Genomic DNA, 24,773 nt, shown 5'->3' on the forward strand with positions numbered 1-24,773 from the left:
TGCAGGGGTCCCCTTGGCAAACCTGGGGTTGAGGCCCCTCCCACCCAGGACCAGCCGAATCCCTGCTGGTCTACCTCAGCTCATACAAATAAACAAGCAGGGAACCTGCAAAGTGCCCATTTGTCCGTGTGTCCTTGAAGCCCTTCCCCTGGGGGTTCTGAGGATGGTTTCAAAGCTTCTGCTCTTGGGCTCCTGCCCCAGCCCCCAAGGGGATGGCAGGTCTGCTAACCTCACCTGCTTCTCAAAACTTGCTGCCTGCTGCTTGGCCGGGGGAGTCCAGCCGGAGACACCTGCGCACCGAGAAGCATAAAAGTGCATCAGCAGAAAGGAGTAGTTGGAAGGCCAAGGGGTGAGCAGGGCTGGGGCTCCAGGCATGTGTGTGGGATGAGCAGCTCGTGGGCCCAGGCCCTGCCCAGCAGCCTAGCTGGCCAAACCCCAGCCCTGGCTTTCTTCTCTTTGGAAATTACTTGCCAGGTCTGCCTCTTCCATCTGTGAAATAAAGCCAATGAGGGTTGGTACGAAGATCAAATGAAGTAATAAACATTAGATTGCCACAAACCTTGAACTACAAGGGTCAGATCAATCCACAGGGAAAGGACGTCTGCAAGCAGGTGCCCAGGGCTCGGCCGTGGCGGCGGGGCTGGTCCTTTCAGAAGGTGTTCAGATAGAGCCTGAAACCGGGCCTCGCCCCAAACCGAGCCTAACAGAGCGGAGCTGCCGGCTGCCCACCGCCCACGGCTGGGGCTGTTCAAACAACCTCACGCCCAGTAACTCGTTCCGTTCTCACCACCACTGACCAGCTCCGAGCCAGACGTGGACAGGTGTGGAGAGGTTAGGGATGGAGAGTGCCCAAGGACGCACCGCTCTGCACAGGAGTCTGAGACCAAGACAGCTGCACCCAAGGAAGCGGAGAACAGCCTACAGCGAGCAAACCCTCAGAGACGGGACAGCCCGGGAGCAGGAGGGCGAGGGGAAGCCCCAGGGCTTGGCCACCGCCACAGCAGCCTGCGCTCAGATCCACGCCAGGAGGCTGTTCAGAAAGGACGGCACGTTCACAACGGGCCGAGCGAGGCCCTCTGTGCAAGGGGACCCGGAGGCTCTGCCAGGCGCCCTGCTCTGCGCGGGCCAGTGCTGTCGGCAGGCTCCCAGCCTCGGCTCCCTCCTCCACAACAGTCTGGGCACTGACCCCTGTGACCCTTCACCTGTTCGGCTCCACCTCGTCCACAAAAGCCGAGACTTTAGGGACCGACTGTCATTTCCTGCCGCGCGGTGCTTTCCCAGGTGGGTCGCTTCTGATGTGACTTCCTCTGATTCCGGTGAGGACGATGCCACCTTGACCCCTCTCCCAAAGACAGCATTCTGGCCAGGGCTGTGACAGACAAGGCAGAGACTCAGGCAGGGCTCAGGACTTCCATGGCTGAAGACCCAGGGCCCAGGACCCAGTGTCAGTTGTCTCCCAGTGTGCAGAGGTGGATACGGATGCTCCTAGGCTGCGCCCGTCAAAGGACGGAAGACACCAAGCTCTCTGGGCGGCAGCCAGTCTCCCTGCAACAACAGAACCGCGCTCTGCTCCGCAGGAGTGAGGACGGCCCACAGAAGCTACAGGAGGCACACGGTGCAAGCGACAAGTCTTCCTCCGTCACCTCAAGGGCTTTTTAGAGCCAAGTCAGTGACTTCACACCCACGGTGCCCAGCTCGACTCCCCTGCTATTACCTGTGGGGACTGAGGCGACCGTGCCCGAACAGTAACCCCCTCTCTGGGCTCCTCTCCTGGACCCCAGGAGGGGCAGAAGGACTCCCCCACCTTGAGGAGACGGGCGTGTGGGAAGCATCCCACGGGCCCAGCGCAGGCGCCATTAAGGCAAATCCTCACAGCAGGAACAGCCACTTGGCACACTCACAGATTAGCCCCGTGTGCATTTGTGTGCCCGCAAGCTTCCAGGCCTGCCTGAGCACCGGTGTCAACCGTAAATGTGTGGGCGGGTTTCTTTCTTTTTTATGAAATAGATGATACAAAATCAAAAGATACACGTGGAAACATAAAGCATTTGTTTATTATTGCTATAATCAAGGCAAAATCTCTTAAAACAATTGGCCTTGATAATGGAAATATAATCAGAACCATTAATCACGAGTTTACACTTTGTTCTTCTCTGCTGTTCAGACTTCACGGTCTCACACATACCTCCTATCACCTGACCTTTGTCGTACAAGAAGAAGAATGCACTTGGAGGTCACAAAGCACAGCCTGGCCACTTCCCTAGGTACTGACTGCAGACCAAGCACTTCCTCGCTGTGAACCTGTTTCATCCTGTGTTTAAAAAACAAACGGGAGAGGGGAGGAGGGGCCGGAATGTACCCACCCCCTCGGAGGATCAGTGAGATGACACGGGCAGTAACTGAGAGAACATACAAGAAACTGCCCTTTACACTCGAAATAATCATACAAAATGGAGTATCACCAGTGACAGTGCTTACCACCCCTGCAGGGAGGGCAGGAACCCGCCACACAGCCCATGCTCCAGGCGGCCTGCAGGACCGTCACCGAGCATCTGAAACCCTGGGGCAGGGCAACGGGTGTTAACCACCAAGCCTCCAAACTCACTGAGGAAGGACCTGGCCTGACAAGCCACATCACAGGGACCCAGCCTTACCCTAGAAACACTTGGTCAGTTTTATTTACCTTAATATACATCTGTACAGGCAATAATAAAAAGGCTATTACACAACAATTCAGTGGGTTTTACCTAGTTTCATGAATAATGCATGCAGTTACAAATAAGAGGTAGAAACACTGTATTAAAGACCTAAAAATATAAACATCATATAAATAAATGTTCAAATTAACTGCTGGAATTTCATACAGATAAATAAAGTAAAAATTACATTACTTTGTCAAAGTAAAGAAAAACCATGTTTTTGTTTTTATCAGTACACTAAATTAATGCCAAAGAGCTTCTGTGCAATTTGTCAGAGTTCAGATTATATTATCTAAAAGGATTAAAACTGGAGAATGGTTTATTCAAGTATTCAAGCAGGTAAGTAAGAGAAACGAAATCATCTACAGCGTAGGCACCGTTTCTAGAGGGAGGTTAAGTGCCCACATTCTCCATGACTAGCTATCTGGTGAACTGTCAGGACTAACATGAAAGTGCACACAGGCTGGAAAAGAGCTGTCCATTTTCCTAAGAGAAAACAAACTTCATTTTTCACTAACTTCATGTAAAATTCCACATCACTAATAAGCCTGTAAGTCACCAACTTTGTTTTGGCCCTATTACAATTCTTGAGAGTATCTCTGGATTGACACTTGTTCTAATATTGCCCCAATAAACCTAGCCTTTAGTAAACCTAGAGGTCATAGGCATGAATGCACATTCTGCATGCACAGTAAAAAATGCAAACAAAAGCAGACAACCAGCAACTTAAAAATATCACTGAGAAAACCTGTAGGTGTAGATGAATAGGTTAAGAAAATGCAAAGGTTCACACAAGTTTTTTACCACTTAAAAGTCCACAAGAAATTACCTGTGAATTCTGGAAAGGGTACGTGTATATAATCAAGTAAAATATTTTAAACAAGTCCACTGTGCCTCAGTTAGTTCTAAATTGCAAAATCCAATACACAGGTTGTTTTAATAAATTAGTGCAATATGAAAGATTTTGGAAGATTACTAATATGTGTCCATATTAGATCAAATTGATGATTTCACAATTTCTTCCAAGAGACGCCTTTCACTCCTTCTTAAGCTATTTCTTCCTGAGCTGTTTATGGACGCGTGCTCAGACTCAGTTAAACTTACCCCGAGTATCAAACTGCCTGGATGAGACATGGCTTTTTACTTTTCGCCTCAGTGAACACGTGGAAGCCCACACCTTGCTCTGGCGACCGGCGTGAAGAGCCACTCATCGTCTCATTCCTAATCATCCTTAAGAATAACTGTACTGACAACTCTAGTTCTAAGGTACGTTTATTTACCAAGTTCAAACTGAAAGCCAAGTGGAATACTCTTGATTCTGCTTCTACAAAGAAAAAGGGAAGGGGTGACTTCTTTGATAAGGCAGGTAGTCCTGGGCTTGTTTTTCCTTTTTGAAATCACTGCTTGCTCTTTGGTAGTCACCATGTAGGAACCTACAGTTTCCTGGGGGTGGGGCGCCAGGATCCAAGCTGTTCCCAAACACATCTCCTCACACCCGCCACTAGTCCTGGGGGCAGGCGGGCTGCTGCTCACAAGGTGGAGGTGCTGTAGCAGAGGGCCGACAATCTCCTTTCAATACGAGATTTATCTAGAAGTAAAATAAGTTCATAATAAAAATCATTTATATTTTCAAAACCAAGGAAAGAAGAACGAATGAAAAAAGTCTCTCACTCTCCACCTACACCCTCACCTCTGTTCTATCTCTGCCCCAGAGTTAACAGGTCTGAGTACTTCTTCTTCTTTCTGCTGGTAATTGCCTAGCTCAATGCTGCACAGTGGTAAAAGCTAGATCAGCACGTCAAATGAAGAACATTTAGGTTTTAACAGCTAGTTCGCTCACAATTGCAAATTATTTTAGAACTGCCAGCCCCTTGTGGCTCTTCAAAATGTGGTATGACCACACCTCCTCCTCCTCAAAAAAACATCACTGGTCTTATATCTGACAAGTGGAAACACCATCCTGGTACCCTACCAGTCTCCACTCCGTTCTGTACACCAAATCTGCAGTACACAGGGTTTTCACAGGGCTCTTCGGTCACTAAGCCAGAGGATTAAAACAGTTGCCTTTCTTATTGTTTAATGATAAAAGCAAAGTTTTCTGCATACACAAACACACCCACCAATACAGTCATGCAGTGTAGAAATCTAAAGACTCATGACAAAAGCCAACAGCTCTGTACAAGCAACCTCTCTAATCCTCACAACAGCTTGGCAAGGCAGGCATTGTTCCTCATCTTGTAGAGGAAGAGATGGAGACCCCAGAGAGGGTGAGTGACTTGCCCAAGGTTGGGCAGCCAAGATGCAACCCCCAGGCTGCACGGTTCCAAACTCCATGCTCTGTCTACCACACCAGGAGGAGACAATGAAAGTGCAACCAACACGCACACTACTTTCTACGTCAACTCACATCTGTGTACATTTTCAATATCTGCCGGGTCCTGGAGAATCTTAGTTAAGCCTTCCAGAAGAAGGGCCGCCTTATGATAGCGATGAACAGTATCTTCAGTCTGCTGGAACATCTCATCCAGGGCTGCAGCCTGAACCTGGAAGCAGTCAGCAAAAACAAGAGGATTCTCAGCTTTTCCATGAAAATACAAATCCATTCAGGCAATGCAGCTTTAAATGGAATCTGTCTAAAATTAATACGTTTTGACAAAATGATATAATCTACTGGGTGAGTGACATAAAAGAGCTTCTTGACAAAAGAGTTACTCTGCATTCAAACATAACCTTCTTGAACTCAGAGATTCGTAACTCATGATATTTATACTTCTAAACTGGCTCTTCTATGACTTCACTAAAAAGTTTATTTTATTATTATTATTATTATTATTATTTTTTTTTTTGCGGTATGCGGGCCTCTCACTGTTGTGGCCTCTCCTGTTGCGGAGCACAGGCTCCGGACGCACAGGCTCAGTGGCCATGGCTCACGGGCCCAGCCGCTCCGCGGCATGTGGGATCTTCACGGACCGGTGCACGAACCCGTGTCCCCTGCATCGGCAGGCGGACTCTCAACCACTGCACCACCAGGGAAGCCCTAAAAAGTTTATTTTAAACATACACTTCCACACTGGTAACCTGGTATTTCACTAAAGTAGATCTTGTTACAATGAAATAATTAAATGATGTTAAAAGCCACTTATCAGCTTTTCCTTTTAGTTACAGAATCTTCTGGTGTGTGGGATTCATTCACTCAGAGGTATTTACTGGGCACCTGCTGAGTGTCAGCCCAGAGCGTACGATGAAGGTGAGCTCACAGTCCAGAGGGAGGCGTGGGCTATGAGCTCCAAGGGGTACCTGGCATCACAGGAGGAAGCCCCGGATGGCACGGAGCACACGCGAGAGGCATCTAACCCGACTATGGAGGAAGGAGTGGTTAGGGGGCGTCTCCAGGAAGTGATGCTGAGACAGAGCCATGAGGAAGCAGGAGCGAGCTGGGCAGGGGGACAGGTGGGTAGGGCTCCCCAGAAAGATGGGCATGGTGTCATTCACGGGGTTATGAGCATTTGTTTCCCCAACAGCATCCTGATTTTCTCTTTAATCATTCATTGCCCAGACTGTCAGTAATCCAGTATCCTAATTTACTTGTCAGTATGCTCTGTCTCTTTCAAAGAGTAAAGCCACATACAATACAATAAATAAAATGGATACAGAAAATCCAAGCCCTGGAAAGGAAGGAGAGAAATAACTAAATATAAGTTGAGTGTCTCCAAGCTTGCTCAGCAGCCAGGGCACAAGGAGAGACTTGTTGGAGGCACGTGGCTCTATCATCAGAAGAGACAGAAGCATCCTAACTCCGTACGAGAGGACGTCTTTCCTGGCACAAATTTCTAAAAGAAAATCTGTCCTATGAAGTCTTAATTCGGTACAAAACGATACAATGCATATTATTCATGTCAACAGTTTAGGGCAATATAATGTATATTATTCACATCAACAGTTTATATTCCAAAACTATTTTCATATGCCTTTTTATTTTGATGGCTTTCAAAATAAGACCAAGGGGGTAATATAACAGTACAATTCAAAGTACACAAATTTGAGAGGGAAAAGGAAGCTCAACGATGTTAATATGGTAAAAACTATAAGGTTGGTCAGTAATTAAATTTTTCCCCACTTAATTACTTCTTTGACAGTCCCTAATTTCATGTTTCCTTCAGAGCAATTTTTCCCCCAAGATACAGAAAACAAATTATTTCCACTAATATAACCAGAGAGTTGGAAAAGTAGATTATACTTTGTGTGTCTACACTTAAGTAAGGTCAGTTGTGGAATCTGAGCACGTGAATTTCTGCAGATTGGGTAATAAGAGCAGTATTTTTTCTAATGTTTTATCAAGCCAAATTTCTTAAACAGTAGAAAATGAAGAAAGAGATCCAGTGAAAGCTTTTAGATACAAACTATAAAAATATTAGATCATGCCTATGTTAGCGATTTTTAAGAGGTATGGTAAACTTTTACCAAATGTGCTAGGTAACCAACATAACTTATGTTTGTTGCATGTTAATTAAGTGTAATCACTCCTTCAGGAAGAGGTACCACAATACCTGGGACTTGGGAGTGGTGGGGCATAAACTCTTTGTAAAAGGATGATGTCAAGTAGGTGTGCACTTCAAAAGATGCTCTTAGGGGACTTCCCTGGTGGTGCAGTGGTTAAGAATCTGCCTGCCAATGCAGGCGACACGGGTTCGAGCCCTGGTCCAGGAAGATCCCACATGCCGCAGAGCACCTAAGTCCCTGCGCCACAACTACTGAGCCTAGGCTCTAGAGCCTGTGCTCCACAACAAAGAGAAGCCACCGCAATGAGAAGCCCGCGCACTGCAAGGAAGAGTAGCCCCCCGCTCGCTGCAACTAGAGAAAGCCCACACGCAGCAACGAAGACCCAACGCAGCCAAGAAAAAAAAAAAAGGTGTTCTTAAAGACAAGTAGTATCACTATGCAATATTACACCTTAAAAAGGGTTACCATTTCTACAGCACAATTATAGATGAGTTTCTCTGCTGTTACGCTGTTGATTTCATCAATAAATCTCTGTTTGTCAGAGAAGAAGCGATTCAGCTTTTCTGTAAGTTTCTTGCACATGCTGATGCAGAATTTATATCGTTCATTCATATTTTTGACAACTGGAAAAAAATTGAAATGAGAATTTTAATTTTCCTCCAGAAACAGAGTCATGGAGACATGCAACTTTCCTGCTGATCTATGGAAAGCAACACTAAATCATCACTGAAAAAAGTGACTGGAAATCATTCTTCCACATGTTCTCTCTCTCAGTGAAGACTGAGAACAAAGTAATTCTGACTGCTCTCTGTATCGGTTAAATGGCAAAACCCCCAAACAGAAAAGCCAGCATCTTTGCCCATTTAAGAATGCTTAATACCACGGTGACCCCTCACCAAAAACTTCCCTTCCCAGTGTAAGGGGAAGAGCAGCCCCGTCACACTCCGCTTGTACCTTGTTTCACACCCGTGGACGGGCTCAGCTTCCCGGACTTGATCTGCTCTTTGGCGAGATGCAGAGAGGCTGCCAGCAACTGTGCGGCCTTCATGTATAACACCAGCTGCTCCACCCGCCTGCACCCAGAGACAGCAAGCAGAGCGTCAGTCTGTGAACCGACAGGCCAGGGCCCCATCACCACAGTCTCTCCAAGGGAACATCATGCCCCTTGACACTTTTAGTGCACGAACACTTCCTGAAGGGAGAAGGGCCGGCACGGAGAAAGACGTGTGTACTTTGAATACAATGGGTGCGCTCAGATAAAAATACAATCTCTTTATCATCAAATATCTTAACAGCATGATTTACAGGAAACACCAAGGCTGCAGAACCTCCAAGTCTTGGCTCACATAGTGAAATCGAGTGCAATGAGATAACTCAGAGACGCCCACGACCTTCAGTGGATGACACGGCCCCCAGCTTGGACACCAGTTTACAGAGGGCAGGAAGCCTCTGGAGATGGACAGCAAGGGGGCACCTACCCCCAGTCTTTGCTCAGCTGGCTGATCTGGTCCACCACCGCGCTCTCCTGGATCTGGTACAAGGAGACCGCGGACGCACAGAGCCCCGGGTCTCCCCCGCGCACGGCCGTCAGGTCCAGCACACACTCCGTGAACAACAGCATTGCGTTCAGGTGGCGGAAGGTGTCTGTGTGCTCTCGCTGCGGCAAAGCCAATCATCTTAGAAACGTGCAGGTTAAGGAGAGGCGCACACTCATTTCTGCACATAAACTGTGGCCACTGCTAATGTTTTCTATACTTATGAATGTCAGAATGATCAAAGGAGAATGAAAGTTTTAAATTCCAGAAAACTGTGAGAAAAATAAACACAAATGAAACCAAACAAGAGTGTGTCATGTGTTTGTGTGTATGGACGTATGAGAGCACCCACAAAATTCAGCCTCAAAGATATGAGGTCATTGTACTTGCACCAGGAAAAAAATGAAACACAGAACAATTAAATCAATATACATGAGACAGAAACATGACAAAATAGACACCAAGATATAAGAATGTAAGGATATTCTGTGCAGTAAACCACACTTCTTGATAGTTTAATGAATTCTTCTAGTGACTTACAATTTCAGAGACACTTTATTTTAATTTCTGGTGGCTCTTCAATTAACAGTGATTCCTAATACCAAGGTTCTAAATTTTGTGATCTTTTCAGTTAAAGAGTGGAGTATAGATAGACATAATGCAGCGCATTAAAAATCGGTACTCTAAAATTAATGCTTTGAGATTTGTTTTTAGCTATAAATGTATTTTGAAATCTCAAATAAGACTAAGTTTCTCACTCTCCTTTTATGGTTAAAAAGAGATGAGAATCAGTGTACTAGAGACAGAAGAATAAACCAATCAACTTTTGAAAGTCTCTCTGTTCTATGACAGCATATCAGACTATATGTTCCAATACATATTGGAACATAATTATGCCTAATTTGATGGAGACAGAAAAAACTCTGAAGATTGCTTTTCCAATCTTATACATATTTTCAAAATTACAACTTAAACTTACTACAGAATCACTATTAAAATTTTGCATGCAGTACTTTAAAACTTTTATGTGAAATACTTAATTTTCCTTCACACACAATAGAAATATGGAAAGAGAATTTGTTCTTTAGTTGACCTGGAGGAGGTGCAGTCTATGGAACACTGTCCTAGAGTCAACACTGAGGAATTAGCTAGCAGAGGCTCTGGAATCATAAAAGTCACCTCTATTCTGCATTTGTGCTCAGCACACTTCACATTCTGAGGTGTTTTTCCCTGGAGACCTGGCTCCACGGAGGGAAGGTACTGGTGTACACACGTGACTGTCCAGTCTGCCGGGCAGCTTTATTCCTCAGCGTTACTGACTGATTTGGCATCTTAATTTATTTTTTTAAACCTAAGTTTAAGTGTATCATTTTTATCTTATGAAGAAAAGCAAGATTTGAGAATAAAAAGCTACGGTTTTAGGAAAAAGATTATGTTTTAAAAGTCCTGTAAGTAGTAAATAAACTTCAGATAAAGAAATTAAGAATACAAAATCTGTATGCGTCACTTCCTGTCAACCAAAGCTGGTTATGAATGAGTGTCACTGTCAACATTATTCTGAAAATATATGAGCAATATTCCAAATAGGAAAGGTTAGGGGGATTTTGTCCTCCCGTCACCAACACTCTCCTCGGGGTCCCGTAAATGACATGTCACAGGGTCTCTTCCCACCTCCATCAGCGTCTCCTCGGGCAGTTCAGGGGCTTCAAAGGCGACGAGCCCCTCCAGGCTTGGGGGTGAAGCACCACAAGGCGCGTGTCTCAGGCTGGGAGCTGCCTCTGCTCCCGGGAGGGGAGACCCCGAGCACGGCCCAGGGGGGGAGCCCCCAGACAGACGGCCCCCGGCGGAGCCCAGGGAGCCTCCGGAGCCACTGGAGCCCCCTGCAGAGACGGGCAAGGAAGCGTTAAAAGGAAGGCCCCCGACCCCTCCCTGAGCACATGAACAGGTTTTATCTTCCCAGGCTCACCTTCATTCCTTACAGAATCAGCACAGCTACTTTTAAATTCTGTTTAAAACAAATTTCTAGCATGCACATTTCTCCCTGCTGCTCCACAGTCCTCACGGTGATAAAACTCAGCGGATGCGTGCGCTTCACTAAAATTATACCGCAATGCTCATGTGGAGGCACTTATACTATTTCTGATTTTTTGAATGCCACCAATAACATTGTAATGAAATCCTTCCTTCTTTTGAGTTATTTGTGATAAATACTTTATAAGACCACTTTGTTGTAAGTGGCCTTATAAAAAGAATGGGATTACCACAGATCAAATATTACTATAAATATTTTTATAGCTCTCTGTAAGACTTGCCATGCTATTTTCTAAAGCAGCCATGAGTGAGCGCTGAGATCCCACTAAGCCTCAACAACACTGGGCATTACATTTTTTAAATGTTGGCTTAGTTAACAGGTATAAAAAGTTAGTTTCTCAAAGTGGTATTTTCTTATTATTTAATACTCTTAATAATCCTAAAATCAAGATTATTAGCTCTTTTTCCACTCTCATTATCTATTCATATCCTTTGCTTATTAATCTACTGGTATTTGATTAGTAACTGATTTAGCATAAGAGAACTTAAGGGACACAAGGTATAATATATGATGTCAAATGATAACTCAAGTCCAACCTAAATACTTTCTTAATTTTTGGTACCAATTACCTATTTATAGACTATGGCTGATAAAACCAGTCCATCAGCCTATCTAAAAGTAGGATATAGGATTAAGTGCAAAGATTGGGAGTCAAAGTACCAAAAAAAAGGTGAAACCTAGGTTTCTAAAAAAACCCACAAAACCAAAAATAAATAACAATCTATCATTTTCAAAAAATTTACTGGATGTACTAAAATAAGCCTTCAATATAAGCTAAGAAGCACCAATATGCATAGCTGCTTCACTGTAGAGAAGTCACATTTATGTAATAATGTTATAAAAATATATATATATTATTACAAATATATAACATAGTACCTTTTATTTTGCAAAGTTTTTTTTTTCCCCCACAAGTATTGTCTCATTTACTCTTTTTTTAAATTTTTTGGCCACACAGTGTGGCATGCGGGATCTTAGTTCCCCGACCAGGTATCGAACCCATGCCCCCTGCCATGCAAGCGCAGAGTCTTAACCATGGGACTGCCAGGGAAGTCCCCTCATCTACTCTTCATAACCCTTTAAGGTAAAGTAAATCGTTATCTCCACGTCATTGGTAAAGAAACTATGTCACACCATTAAGCCATTATCAGAATCTGCACACCAAACACGAGCCCAAGGCAGAACTAAAGACAATCCTCACCTGAGGTGGTTCTTGTCCGAAGGACTACGTGGGTACAAGCGGGGGTCACGGCCCTGTGTGGAGGAGACCCTACCGTGAACAGCACAGCCCTGGGACTCGCTGCTGTTCCCATAGAAGGAGCCCGTGCAACACCACAGGCTCCTGCAGGGGCTGCAATAAAAAGTTCACCAAATGTGTCACATATCAGAGGGTGGGTTTATAGGGATACCTTTAATTTTATATTAGTTTTGTTTTCTTTTTTATAATAAGCATTTATTACTCTTAAAAACAGAAAATTCAATATAGATCTCCATTAAAAATATTTTATGGTAATCTCTTCACAGCTGTGAATCTTCTTTTCACCAAGGCCTACAATTCCGTTACTTCTATGTGAATTGCCGTCACACCTGAGGATAATGTGAAAAGGTGGAAACCAAGAACTGGGAATTAAAATGTGGGGAAACAACCTAATTAAAAAAATGGGCAGAAGACCTGAATAGTTATTTTTCCAAAAAATATATATGGCCAACAGGCACATGAAAAGATGCTCAACATCGCTAATCATCAGGCAAATGCAAATAAAAACCCCAATGAGATATCACCTCACACCTGTCAGAATGGTCATCATCGAAAAGACCACAAATAACAAACGTTGGTGAGAATGTGGAGAAACTAAGAGCTAAGCTGTTTTTTGTTTTTGTTTTTTTTATAAATTTATTTATTTATTTTTGGCTGCGCTGTGTCTTCGTTGCTGCACACGGGCTTTCTCTAGTTGTGGCAAGTGGGGGCTGGTGTACAGGCTTCTCACTGCGGTGGCTTCTCTTTGTTGCGTAGCACAGGCTTTAGGTGCACGGGCTTCAGTAGTTGTGGCTCGTGGGCTCTAGAGTGCAGGCTCAGTAGTTGTGGTGCACAGGCTTAGTTGCTCTGCAGCAGGTTGGATCTTCCCAAACCAGGGCTCAAACCCATGTCCCCTGCATCGGCAGGCGGGCTCTCAACCACTGTGCCACCAGAGAAGCTCCCCCTAAGCTGTTTTATAGCTTATATTTTCTTAGAAGAAAATACAGAGTTAGGCATTTAAGAAGGGGTATCTAGGGAAACTCAAAGACAACAGGGGAGACAAAAACAAAGACACCAGAGAAAAGTTTACCCTGATACCTATGGCTACAGCAAACACTAAACACAGCCTAACTCTTAGCCAGATAAACAACAAAAAAAACCTCACACTATTTAACTCAATTCCATGTCCAGTAATATCATTTCTGGCTTTCAACAAAAATTAAAAGGCAAGCTAAAAGGTAAAAACAGCTTGAAGAGACACAGCAAGCACTGAACCAGACTCAGATATAGCACACATATTGGACTTATCACACCAGAAATTATAATAACTTTGATTAATGCTAAGAACGCTAATGGAAAAAATAAACAACATGTAAGAGCAAATGAGTAACAAAGCAGAGAGATGGCAACTCTAAGAAAGACTCAAAGGAAATGCTGTAAGTCAGAATCACTGACACAGGAATGAAGAATGTATTTGATGAGCTCATCAACAGACAGGACATGGTTGAGAAGAAAATCAGTTAGCTTGAAGATATGTAAATAGGAACTTCCAAAACTGAAAAGCAAAGAGAAAGAAGAATTAAAACAACAACAACAAAAATCCCAGAATATCCAAGAACTGTGGGACAACTACAAAGATATAATATATGTGCAACAGGAATATCAAAAGGAGAAAGAGAAAGAAACAGAAAAAATATGTGAAGTAGTAATGACCAAGAAATTTCCAAAATAAATGCAGAACCAAACCTTCCAAGTCCAGGAAGCTTAAAGAACACCAAGCAGTTAGAATGCCAAAAAATCTACACCTGTGCATTTCATCTTCAAACAGCAGAGAATCAAAGAAAAAATCGTGAAGAGGCCAAAGAAAAAAAGCACCTCATTTATAAGAGGAACGAGGGTTAAGAATTAAACTAGACGTCTCTTCAGAAACCATGCCAGCAAGATGACGATGGAGTGAAATATCAAGCCCTACAGCACAGAAACCATACTCGGGTGTTTGCTGGTCTAGATATTTCCTCCTTTGGAGGTTCATGGGAGAAACGGTAAAAGAATTACAGAGAAAACAAGAACAAAGAGGCTCCAATACTGACTCAAATTTAAGTGGACATAATAATCATGTGGGGAGCTTGTTAAAGACACAGATTCCTAAACTCCTTTCCCAGAAAACTTGATTAAACAAGTCTGGGTTAGGGTCTGGAGCCAGCCCTTTGTTTTTATTTTTTGATAAGCAGTCTAAAGTAATCCAGATGTGGGTACATGGACATAAAGTTCCCTGGAACAACTATGAAAGAGCCAGGGATCTCCACGACCTGTGGTTCTTTATAGGTTGGGCTTGCTGTATAAGAAATGCTCAGGAGTACGTATGTGTAAGGCGACTTTGGCCAGTGTTATCCTACTGATAAAAAGCAGTCTTGGTCAGCATCCAACTTCTAACTCATGGGCTGCTGAACATCAAGACACTGAACTGTCCCTGTCTTGACAGGCTCCTAAGAAATTAGATGACAGGGACCGGATGAAGAAATCTGGTCAACAGGTTCGTGAACAGTCAACAGAAGTAGATGGGCAGAGTAATTACCCCCACGCCCAAGCCAAAGATGCCCACGTCCTGACCCCTGAAACTTGTAAATAGGCTATGCTACATGGCAAAGGGGAACTAAAGCTGCAGATGGAACCAGGGCTGCTAATCAGCTGAACTTAAAGAGATTATCCAGATAATCCAGCGGGGTCCAATGGAATCACAAGGGTCCTTTAAGTGTAGACTAAGGGGGCAGAAGGTCTGAGTCTAGACTGGCCATTGCTGGCTTTCACGGTCGAAGGGGCCACAAGCCAAGGGATGAGGGCAGCCCCCAGAAGCTGCACAAGGCCAGGAAGTGCACTCTGCCCGAGAGCCTGCAGAAGGAACCAGCCCTGCCTACACCTCGATTTTAGCCTAGTGAGACCCATTGTGGACTTCTGCCCTCCGGAACTATAAAATAATACATCTGTGTTGTTTTTAAGCTACCAAGCTTGTGGTAATTTGTTACAGCAGCAATAGGAAAGTTAACAAACAGATTACCTGCCTAAAAAGAAACCGGACTTCTCTTACCTATATCCATTGGTCGTTCTGTATTTAAACTGTCCGTGCTGCCCTGATGTCCACCTAAAGGTGTTTTTACTGGTTGATCTGATAATTTCCCAGTACTGACAGATCTAAAAAGAATGATAATAATGTAAATGTAGACTTTTAAAAAATCCAGACATATCAGTAATAAGGGTGATTTAAGCCAAGCCATAAAAGGGTTAAAGGAAAGTCGGAGAACAAGGAGACAAAAAATAGAGACCGAACAATTCAAGGTAGAGATAAACTTCAATACCCAAAATAAACAAAAAGGCAGAAACAGACTACTCAGGAAACTCAGGAAGAGCTCTGGACTCCCACAGGTATAGGCAACAGCTATGGTTTTCAGAGATTCTAAGTGTATGCAGTTCCTTACACGTGCACAGTGTCATGAACCACTGGCATAAACCAGCTCCTACTCGGGTCTGCTTGTTTTATGACAGGAATGGACGCACTGTCACAGTTTCCATGTTTAGGGTTGGAAGGAAATGGCGGCTCTTACCTGCCAAACGCTGCCCTGACCTGCTGCTCGGACTTCTGCCTTTCCCCTCCTTGCACTGAGAGACAGTGAGAGCATCCCCGAGGGTCACTCCCATCTTTCGACTGCCCCTCAGAAGGTCCGCGGCGAGTGGCCAAGGCTAGCAGGTTGGAAGACGCTTGCGTTTTCGGGATTTTGAAAGGAGCCGTGGTCTGAGGGAACACATGTAAACTGGTTGCTACGACGCAGGAATGTTCAGAACCGTCAGGCTCGTGGCACAACAGCCGGAGCGGAGACTCCAGACTCTGTCCGTCTTGGATTCAAATCCCGCTCTTCTGCTTCCAGTCTCTGTGACCTTGACAGTTCATTTACGCTAGGCCTGTTTCCTTCTTTTAGGATTAAGTGGGAACGTGTATATAAAGCATTCAGCAAGTAAAGGACTTACGCTTTGCCTGCTACACGGCAGGTGCTGATTAAATTGCAGCTATCCTCTTCCTGAATGCTGTCTATAAAGTATTTATGATACTAGTTCATGACCTACTACTGAGAGTTAAGCTACTCCATGGTATTGCCGCTTCCACATCCACTGTGCTTGGCTATGCGGCCTGCAGGGACCTTAAATTGACACCAGCCCCTTGTACAAGCACACGCCCTAGACAGCAGCCCACAGAATCACAAATAAATGTACGTTCCGGATACGACTTCCTTGACAGGCCTGGTGATCTCCCCCCGTCTCCCAGGGCCTTCCCGCTGTGTGCCCCTTAGACAAGAGCCCCGTGGAACTTATCAGAATCCTGCTCTTTTGGTTTGGATTGACCCATCCAGCCTTAGCCCGGGAACCCCAGAGCACTCCACCCACAGACCCTAATAAAGGCATGTGCCCAGGTCCTGTCTCTCTCTGCACTTTGACTTGACTTCCCCGTGTGGCATCTGGGTGCTTCTTCCAGGACCGGTGAGTAACCAACTTCTCTATTTCAATTTCTCCTGTGGTCCGCTGCTGGACCTCAGCTGACCACCCAGAACAAAATGCCCCAGTTAACAAATGTTAATTTAGCAAAGTCACAACATCTACAAAAGGGCTTAATAAACACACCTTAGTAGGGGAGCCGATGATTGTTGGTAATGGAGTTTTGAAGAACCAGTCGGAACTCCGCGGGGAGGACCCCGCGTGCTTGGTGGGAGAGGTCCCAAGGCTGCCGGGCCGACTGGGCTGGGGGGAGCAGCTGCAGCCAGCCCCGGCATGGGACGGGCACACGGGGTCCGAGTGCTGCTTTCTGAGCTTCTGCTTGCTCTGGTAGATGTCGGTGAGGGTGGAGGCGCTCTGCAGTCTAGCACCCAACAAGAGTGGCTGTGGCGACGGAGGCTGCGGCACGGGAGAGCCTGCCGAGGACACAGCGACAGCGTTAACCCCAAGGGAAGAAGAAGTGCAGGGCAGAAACCGGCGAGTTAAGAAGACACCTCTTCAAGGAGAGTTCCAATGAATGTCTTGTTTCCCGTGAGATATTCTAAAAGTTGTTTACCTGGCAAGAGAAATTTTTTGGCATCCTTTACAAACAGTGACAAGCATGCCGCCGTTGGCCTTCCCAGGAGACAGGGGTTAGTGACGACGGGTCTGTCGGCTGTTTTACCAACAGTGGGCACACAACTCAATTAATGTAACCTCTAGTCAGCACCACAGAGAGCTAAAGAGCACGTAAAACCAACGAAAACAACAAAAATCTACATGGAATGAGATGATTTCCACTCTTTGTATCGATACGTATGCGTGTATTATCAATGTAATTATTCTCTTTTCTCACATAGCAACTAAAAGAAACTTTTCAAGCTAACCTAGAATAGCTCTTTATTCAAAAAAGACCGTTGGAAAGAAAATTAGAAAGATAATATACTTTTCCTGGATTTTATTTTGTCTAAAAATAACAAGCATAGGCATGTTTTTGTCAGTTTCACAAAATTCATTTAAAACCTAAAGTATCCATCTTCTCTACAAAGAAAACACTTGTCCACAGATATTCTTGCCTCTTAAGGGGACACTGGGTAATGGGGTCTTGATACAATGAACAGTTGGCTACAACAAGGGAATTCCCCCCCATAAACCCTGCTGTTGCTGACTTAACATTCACTAAGCCTGGGGCTCCGGTTACAAATTCCTTGGAGCTTCTTGCAAACCACCAATAACGTTAAAGACACACAAACCTTCTTAGTGGCTGATAACCACCATCTTTCCCAAAACAGACAGCAATAAACAGGAGCTCTCTGCTGACCACTCCTGGCTTAATCTCATCCTAAATCTACTATTTCATTTTTCAGAACTGGGCTCTGCCATACATGTGTGTATATACGTACACCTACACAAATAAACAGTGACAAAATGTTATGATCCGGAGAAAGTTAATCAAGTTTTATTTTTAAAGAAACACAAAATATGAACACTAAACCTAGAAAAGAGTGTTTTTCTTTAAAAAACCTCTAATGAACTTTTTTTTTTTTTTTTTTTTTTTTTTTTTTTTTTTGTAGCTGCATTGGGTCTTTGCTGCTGCGCGCAAGCTTTCTCTAGCTGCGGAGATGGGGGGCTACTCTTAGTTGCAGTGCGCAGGCTTCTCTTGTTGCGGAGCATGGGCTCTAGTTGTGCAGGCTTCAGTAGTTGCGGCGCACGGGCTTAGTTGCTCCGCGGCATGTGGGATCTTCCCCGGACCAGGGATCAAACCCGTATCCCCTGCATTGGCAGGCAGATTCTTAACCACTGCGCCACCAGAGACGTCCCAAGAGTGCTTTTCTAAGTAACATAGCATTCCTTTAACTGCCCAACTCCTCAAATGCACATACAATAAAATTTGACTTATCAAAGTGTGATTTGTGCAGATCTTTTCAGTCATGTATATTTTATATAATAAAGCAAATAAACATCCATAGTTCTTTTTTATCTGATGCTAACTGGTAGCTCTTATCAAAACCAGTATTAATCAAAGTAATGAAATTTCATTTTCTACATTGATTTTCATTATCTGTGGGACAACAACCAGAGTTTAGCCAAGTTGTGTAATTCCTAGGACTTAGTCTCATAAAAGAATCCTATACGTAGGCGATAACCAACTGGCAATGATACACTAGACCACATTAGCATAAAAGACAGGAGAGCAGAGAAAATACTTCACGTAATTTCTGTTGGTTTGTTAAGACTGGAAAAACATATCTCAAATTCACTTACGATGGGATTTAAACTATTAACATTGCGAGTCCATCTCCTACCTGACCAGTTCCTGCTCCTGGATTCCTGGCCCTGAAGATGCCCACAGCAGCACTGACTAAACTGCTCAGGAATGGTGCCAACTGTGAAGCAGGGAAGGGTAAAGCAGGGAGAAATGGCTCACAACTAATACAGCATGGAAAAGGCGACACATGCACAGATGGTACATTACAGTTGACACAATTTACCTAGCGAAGATGTAGTTCAGCTCACACGTACTAAGCACTAAGCGACAGCGTGCGGGGCACAGAGATTAAAGCACCGTAGGACCTGCCCGGAGGGCAGAGACTGAGTAAAAGCCAAGCAAACCTTTGACGTGGGTCTCAGGCATGGAGCTGCCGGGGGCCCAGCTGCTGCCCGTCCACCCGCAGCATTCCCCTCCCGCCGAGGTTGCCCCTGGGCTGGCCCAGCCTGACTGTGTGGGTCACGGGGAATCTGAGTGGCTTGTGCCTGGGGACGCTCCTCAGAACTCACTGGCTGTCGAGACGCCGGCCCACCCCTCCTTCCAGCCCTCTCCCTCGGGGGTCAGGCCTACAGGGTGGTCAGAAAGGGCGCCCTGCGGCCCCTGCTTCCTCCCCACTCTCCCTCACAGCGGCTGCCCAGGCGCTCCGTGCACATTTCTGCAGCCCCCTTCATTGCATCTACCGCTGCGAACCCAAATTAACAAGAGTGGGAGGCGGGGAAGGCTTCCGGGAGCTCAAGTAGACGAGAGGCATGTGCCTCCAGCAGCGGCGGAGCAGTGGGCAGAGACTCGACCCCGAGGGAGGGCCGCCTCCCTGAGAGCAAGGGTTGGGGCTTTGTCCGCAAACTCCGGGGACCCCGGGGGCCTCTGGGGGGGGAGACGCGCCAAGACTTTGCTTGAAGATTTTTCAACTAAAAGTAGTGTCCAAACCACTGCCACAGGGGAAGTGGTGACATAAACTTCTAAGAAACATTATCACTGTGATTTTCGCTTTGTGAACCGAGGCTCCTGGGCGAGGCTTCGGTCCTGCTCGCTCCGCCTGCTTCCGAGGCGTGCCCCGCCCTCCCAGTCCTACTCGGGGCAGAGATGGAGGGTGCGGCCTCCCCCTTTGGACGCGCGCAAGCGTGAGCGTACGTGTGTGCGCGTGCGCGCTGGCCCTCCCCGCTCCCGTTCTCCCCCATGTCGCCGCTAGGAGGCCGCTGCTCACGGACTCTGGATCTCCGTTGCCCTGGCCTCTCTCGCGTGTATTAAGCTGGAGCGTTTTCTCTTAGTTAAGCCCCTGAAAATGTGGTTCGAGGTCTTCCTGTTGGGTTGGGATTGGCTGTTCTGTGGCCTCCCTGCGTGCCTTGGGCGGCTATTTTCGAGCTCCCCGTGTTGCTGCCCGCGGTGTCCAGGAGAGGTGGGAGGATCCGCAGTGGAGCTGCCACCCGGTCGCCCCCGCAGCGGGAAGGCCTCTGGTGGACGTAACCCAGCGCTGTCACGTACTCTACTGCCTTTTAATCCTCCTAACTGCTAGTGCCAAGTAGGGCAGGCGTTTTATGTACTTTCACCTAGGGTTTCTGAGTTTGTGTTTAGAGCCCAAACCCAGTGGAGATGCTTTTTATTCACAAGATTTATCCTGTTTCCTACAGCGGTCTTAATGGCTTTATACAGAGATTCTCAAGAGGGAATCAGGGCTGGAGGGGCGGGATATGGCTCCCAGCCAGCTGGGACTCACTGCCATCGTGAGCCAGCGTTCCTAAAGAGAGTGTCATGTCGCATTGGTCATAATAAAAAAAAGGTTGGAAACAACTGCTATAAATTCTCCTTACCCGAAGGGGAAGGTGAGTAAGGCCTGGAAGACCCTGTGGAGAGTCTTCGTCCGACCGCCTGTACTGCGTCTGCCGGCGCCGGCGAGCAAGATCCCAGCCGGGGGAAGCCCATGGGGCTGGTGTTAGACCTTCGTACCACCGCAGATCTAAAGGGAGAAATAATAATACTCCCTCACCGGCAGGTTCTAGGACTTTATTTCTGTCTTTTTTCCCTAAAACTTCCTATCAATATGCCGTGGAGTAGATTTTTTAAACATATGGAACATAGTCATATGCAACAAACATAAAACGTATAAAATTATACAGAGGTCTCCCTCCCATCCTTGTATCTGTCTACCTAATTCCCAACACTTCCTCAATCCTGCTCAAAAGGTTACCATTATTTTTAGTTTCTAATGTATCCTTCCAGAGTTCCTTAATTCAAATACAAGCAAACTGAATATATAATCTTATTTTCATCTTGTTTTAACAAAGGTAATAGATTCCATACCAATCATTTTCAACTTTTTTGTCTTAGTTCCCCTTTATATTCTTAAAGTTACTGAAGATACTAGAGTTTTTATTTATGCAACTTCTTATATCTATTGATTTTTATGGTACTAGAAGTTAAAACAGAAATTTTTGTAATTATTAATTCATTAAAAATAATAAACTTACGACAACAAGATTATGAAAAATATTTTCCAAAACAAATTACTGAGAAGCATGACATTATTTTACATTTTGTAAATCTCTAATGTCTGGCTCAAGAGATGGCAGTTGGGTATTCATAACTGTTTCTACATTCAGTCTGTTATACGTGTTATTTTGGGAGAAGTACATGAAGAAAATACTGCCTTATAAATTTGTAACTGGAAACAGGAGGGGCACTTTGGTAGCCTTTCAGACACTGGGACACTCCTCCTCTTTGATGCTACCCCAAAACTCAGCAAGTGGTCACTTCTAAGATAAGCTGCAATATAGAATCTGAAACCACATCAGTAAAATCTGTACTCTGTTCCATTAAACTCCATTCTCTGGCAAAAGTACCTTGTACTTGGAATGGATCTTATATCTATGTATGCTTTTTAAAAAATTTGGTCATTTGAAAAAAAAATTTGGTCATTTGGAAAATACTGGTTGACAGAGTTATGCAGATATTCCAAACGCTGACACATTATATAATATCAAAAAGTCACATTCATATAAAAATATCACCACCAACTTAGTTCACTTTTGACAAAATGGCTGTCAACACCACAGCCACAGCTGTCCTCTCCAGCACCAGGTGTTCCATGAAAAAGTGGATAAAATTCAGCTCACAATGAAAACAACCATACAAGGAAGGCCTTTTCCTTAGGACCGCTACTCCGATGTGCAGCAAAGGTGCTTTAATGCCTACTTTCCACTCAAGGTCGAGATTTTCAAAGAGAGATAATACCTTTCACTGTTTCACTAAAGACACTCCTTGGTACTACAGGTGCGTGGAGGTAAAGAGACCAGGGCTAACAGGAGAACAGGAGCCACTCCCGTGACGTGTCCTGAGGCACCAGCAGCTTTCCCATCACTGCGTTCACACCAACAGTGCACGTGTCAGTGCAGTGAAGAAAGCAAACAATATCCTGGAATTACCATGGAAACAGTCTCCACCTCATGGACCCGCTGAAATGGAGCCGCAGACCACACTTTGAGAACCACTGCTAGTGCGCTGTTATTCACTTTGCTGTTTTCATTTTACAATGTACCTTGGAAACCGGCCTACCTCACCACACAGAGAGCTTCCTGACTCTCTCTGGAAGGTGTTCCACTGTCACAGATGGATCAGAATAAATCTGTCCCTTACTGGTGGGCACTGGGCTTATTGCTCACCCTTTGCTATTATAACAACTAACCACTTTGTATATATACAATTTTATACACAGGCAAGGAATATATATCTTAGAATAAGTTACCAGAAGCTGACTGATGGGTCAAAGGATATATGTCTTACTGATTTTCACAGATATTGCCAAATACCCTTCCTAGAAGTTTTCTTAATTTACATCATACAAGACGGTGAGGATCCTTTTCCATTCACTGAGCTATTCCTTTGGTGGGTACTTTTAATCTAAAATCTTGTCTCCTCCAATTTTGGAAAAAACTTTATTTCCTGGAAATTTTCTTCCTCGCTATTATAGTTTTCTTTCTAGAATGCCTAAACCAATTAATCCTTGAGTATTATTAATTCACACTTTCCATCTTCTTGATTTGATTATCTATTTCAAATATTTCCTCAACTCTGTCTTCCAACATTTATTTTTGTTTAGTTCAGTTATTCTATTTTGTAATGTCCAAGAGGTCTTTTTTACTTCGCTTGTTTTCAGTAGCATGTCGTTCTTACTTACAGATGCAGTCTCTAACCTAGCTCTAAGGTACTAGTTCTTCACGTAAGTTTTCCTCTCTTTGCACTCATGCACTTTCCTCCAGATGCAGCTTTCCTGCTCTCAGCCGTCCGCCTCCGTCTGGCCACCCCGCCTGAGCTAAGACTCCGGCTGCCCTGTTTTGCCTGAGCCCCGCCTGCTCACACACTTACCCTGCCCGGTGGCGACAGCAGGCACCCCTCCGTTGTTCTCTTTCTCACTTCCAGAAACGTGTCGGAAGCAGTCACCCACTCAATACTTATTCCCGTTTTACTTGTCTTTGCGGACTTATACCTTTGTCATTCCTTTTCTACTTGAGTGGGGTTTTAGGATGTGGGAGAAATAAATAATATGTACATAGTCTGCTAAAACTGGTGAGATTTCATTTTTAACAAGTTCTTCTTCCTCAATTTTTAAAAATAATTATACTTGTGAACAAATATATATATATATATCTCATACTATATTAATTACCCAGCCAAGCTTAAATATCATTTAAATAGATCCATTACAAAAAAAATTATTATTATTCAATTTTGTACATCTCCATTATACACATACGTAAGAGTCTACATCGACCATGGAAATTAACAGATCTTTCAATCACAACAACAACAATTTTAAAAGAAAGGAAGAAGAATTGGGAAAGGAAGCAACTGCTAGCTTACCTTGGAGAGCCATGCAGATTTGTGCCAGAGCTGGCAGTGGAGGTGAGGTTCTGCTCTATGCGCTGGTAGTTCCTTATCTGAGTAGGGACGGGAATGGGGGTAGCTGCGCTGTGAGGGGACACAGTGGGCTGACACTGCCTGCAGACATCATTCATTGAAAAAGGAAAGAAATACAAGTGAGACCGCTTTCCTTTCATCTGACGCATTGGTGGTATTTAGAGGAAATTCTATAAGAAGCCAAATGATCACTTCTGAATGTGAATAAGAAATGATCATCTTGAAAATATACATAAAGCCAAAAAAAACACACTTGTCCTTTACAGAAGTCTACTGGCCTGCACATGCACATTGAGGAGGAAGACTGGTAAGAAGAAGGGGACAAACGCCCCTCTGCAACAACAGGAAGAGCCACAGGCCACAAAATGCAGCTTCATCTGCTCACATTCTGCTATTCACTCCTCATGCAAGAGGAAAAATACTTCTAGGAAAATATGCTGGGTAAAAGAACAGGAAGTTCAAGAGTAGAGATGACTGGAATGTTTACAAAAGTTACGAGTGCAGTAAGCGTTCCCAAGGAACTTGGACTTTGATGAAGACTGAAAATACACTGTGTGACTCTCCCCACACATAACCCATCTGAGGTCCACATTTTGTAGTGTAGCTGGTTTCTTTCCTTGCTTTTCATAAATTCAGAAACAGCATGTCCTTAGATGACTTTCAATTCAATTTACAACATACCTTAAAACATCAGGGACAGTACTGGGCCTTAAGAAAGATGAGTTATTTCCTTCTTTTGCCCTTCTGTAATTCTAAAAAAGCCACAGACTCTTCCATTTTTGCCCAATTACAACCTTACAGAGATAAAGAGATTATATATTTAGTTACCTAAACAAACAATATGATTATCTTCTAAAGTGTCACTTTAGAACTTTCGGAACCATTATTTCATATTTAAATGAAAAGAAAATCTAGGGACTTCCTGGGTGGTCCAGTGGTTAAGACTCTGCGCTCCCAGTGCAGGGGGCCTGGGCTGGATCCCTAGTCAGGGAACTAGATACCCCATGTCTCA

The 24,773-nt window shown here is 44.6% G+C and overlaps 1 protein-coding gene across 2 annotated transcripts in view; it reads right to left on the reverse strand.

The window, feature by feature from the left end:
* Positions 1 to 2,050: 2,050 nt before the first annotated feature.
* Positions 2,051 to 24,773, reverse strand: part of ULK2 (unc-51 like autophagy activating kinase 2) — a 70,236-nt gene continuing 47,513 nt past the window's right edge. Inside the window, exons 15-27 of one of the 2 annotated variants that reach the window (XM_060080978.1) lie at positions 23,705 to 23,842; positions 20,659 to 20,804; positions 18,888 to 18,968; positions 16,732 to 17,018; positions 15,663 to 15,850; positions 15,149 to 15,252; positions 12,028 to 12,177; positions 10,406 to 10,614; positions 8,678 to 8,856; positions 8,154 to 8,272; positions 7,665 to 7,822; positions 5,107 to 5,242; positions 2,051 to 4,287 (exon numbers count right to left, since the gene is read on the reverse strand). In XM_060080978.1, the coding sequence (XP_059936961.1) occupies positions 4,229 to 4,287; positions 5,107 to 5,242; positions 7,665 to 7,822; positions 8,154 to 8,272; positions 8,678 to 8,856; positions 10,406 to 10,614; positions 12,028 to 12,177; positions 15,149 to 15,252; positions 15,663 to 15,850; positions 16,732 to 17,018; positions 18,888 to 18,968; positions 20,659 to 20,804; positions 23,705 to 23,842 (1,954 nt within the window). In that variant the 3' untranslated portion in view covers positions 2,051 to 4,228. The remainder of the gene's footprint in view (positions 4,288 to 5,106; positions 5,243 to 7,664; positions 7,823 to 8,153; positions 8,273 to 8,677; positions 8,857 to 10,405; positions 10,615 to 12,027; positions 12,178 to 15,148; positions 15,253 to 15,662; positions 15,851 to 16,731; positions 17,019 to 18,887; positions 18,969 to 20,658; positions 20,805 to 23,704; positions 23,843 to 24,773) is intronic. The other variant, XM_060080979.1, reaches the window with a different exon arrangement.

This window comes from Mesoplodon densirostris, chromosome 18, assembly GCF_025265405.1.
Source record: "Mesoplodon densirostris isolate mMesDen1 chromosome 18, mMesDen1 primary haplotype, whole genome shotgun sequence".
NCBI classification, from domain to species: Eukaryota; Metazoa; Chordata; class Mammalia; order Artiodactyla; family Ziphiidae; genus Mesoplodon; species Mesoplodon densirostris.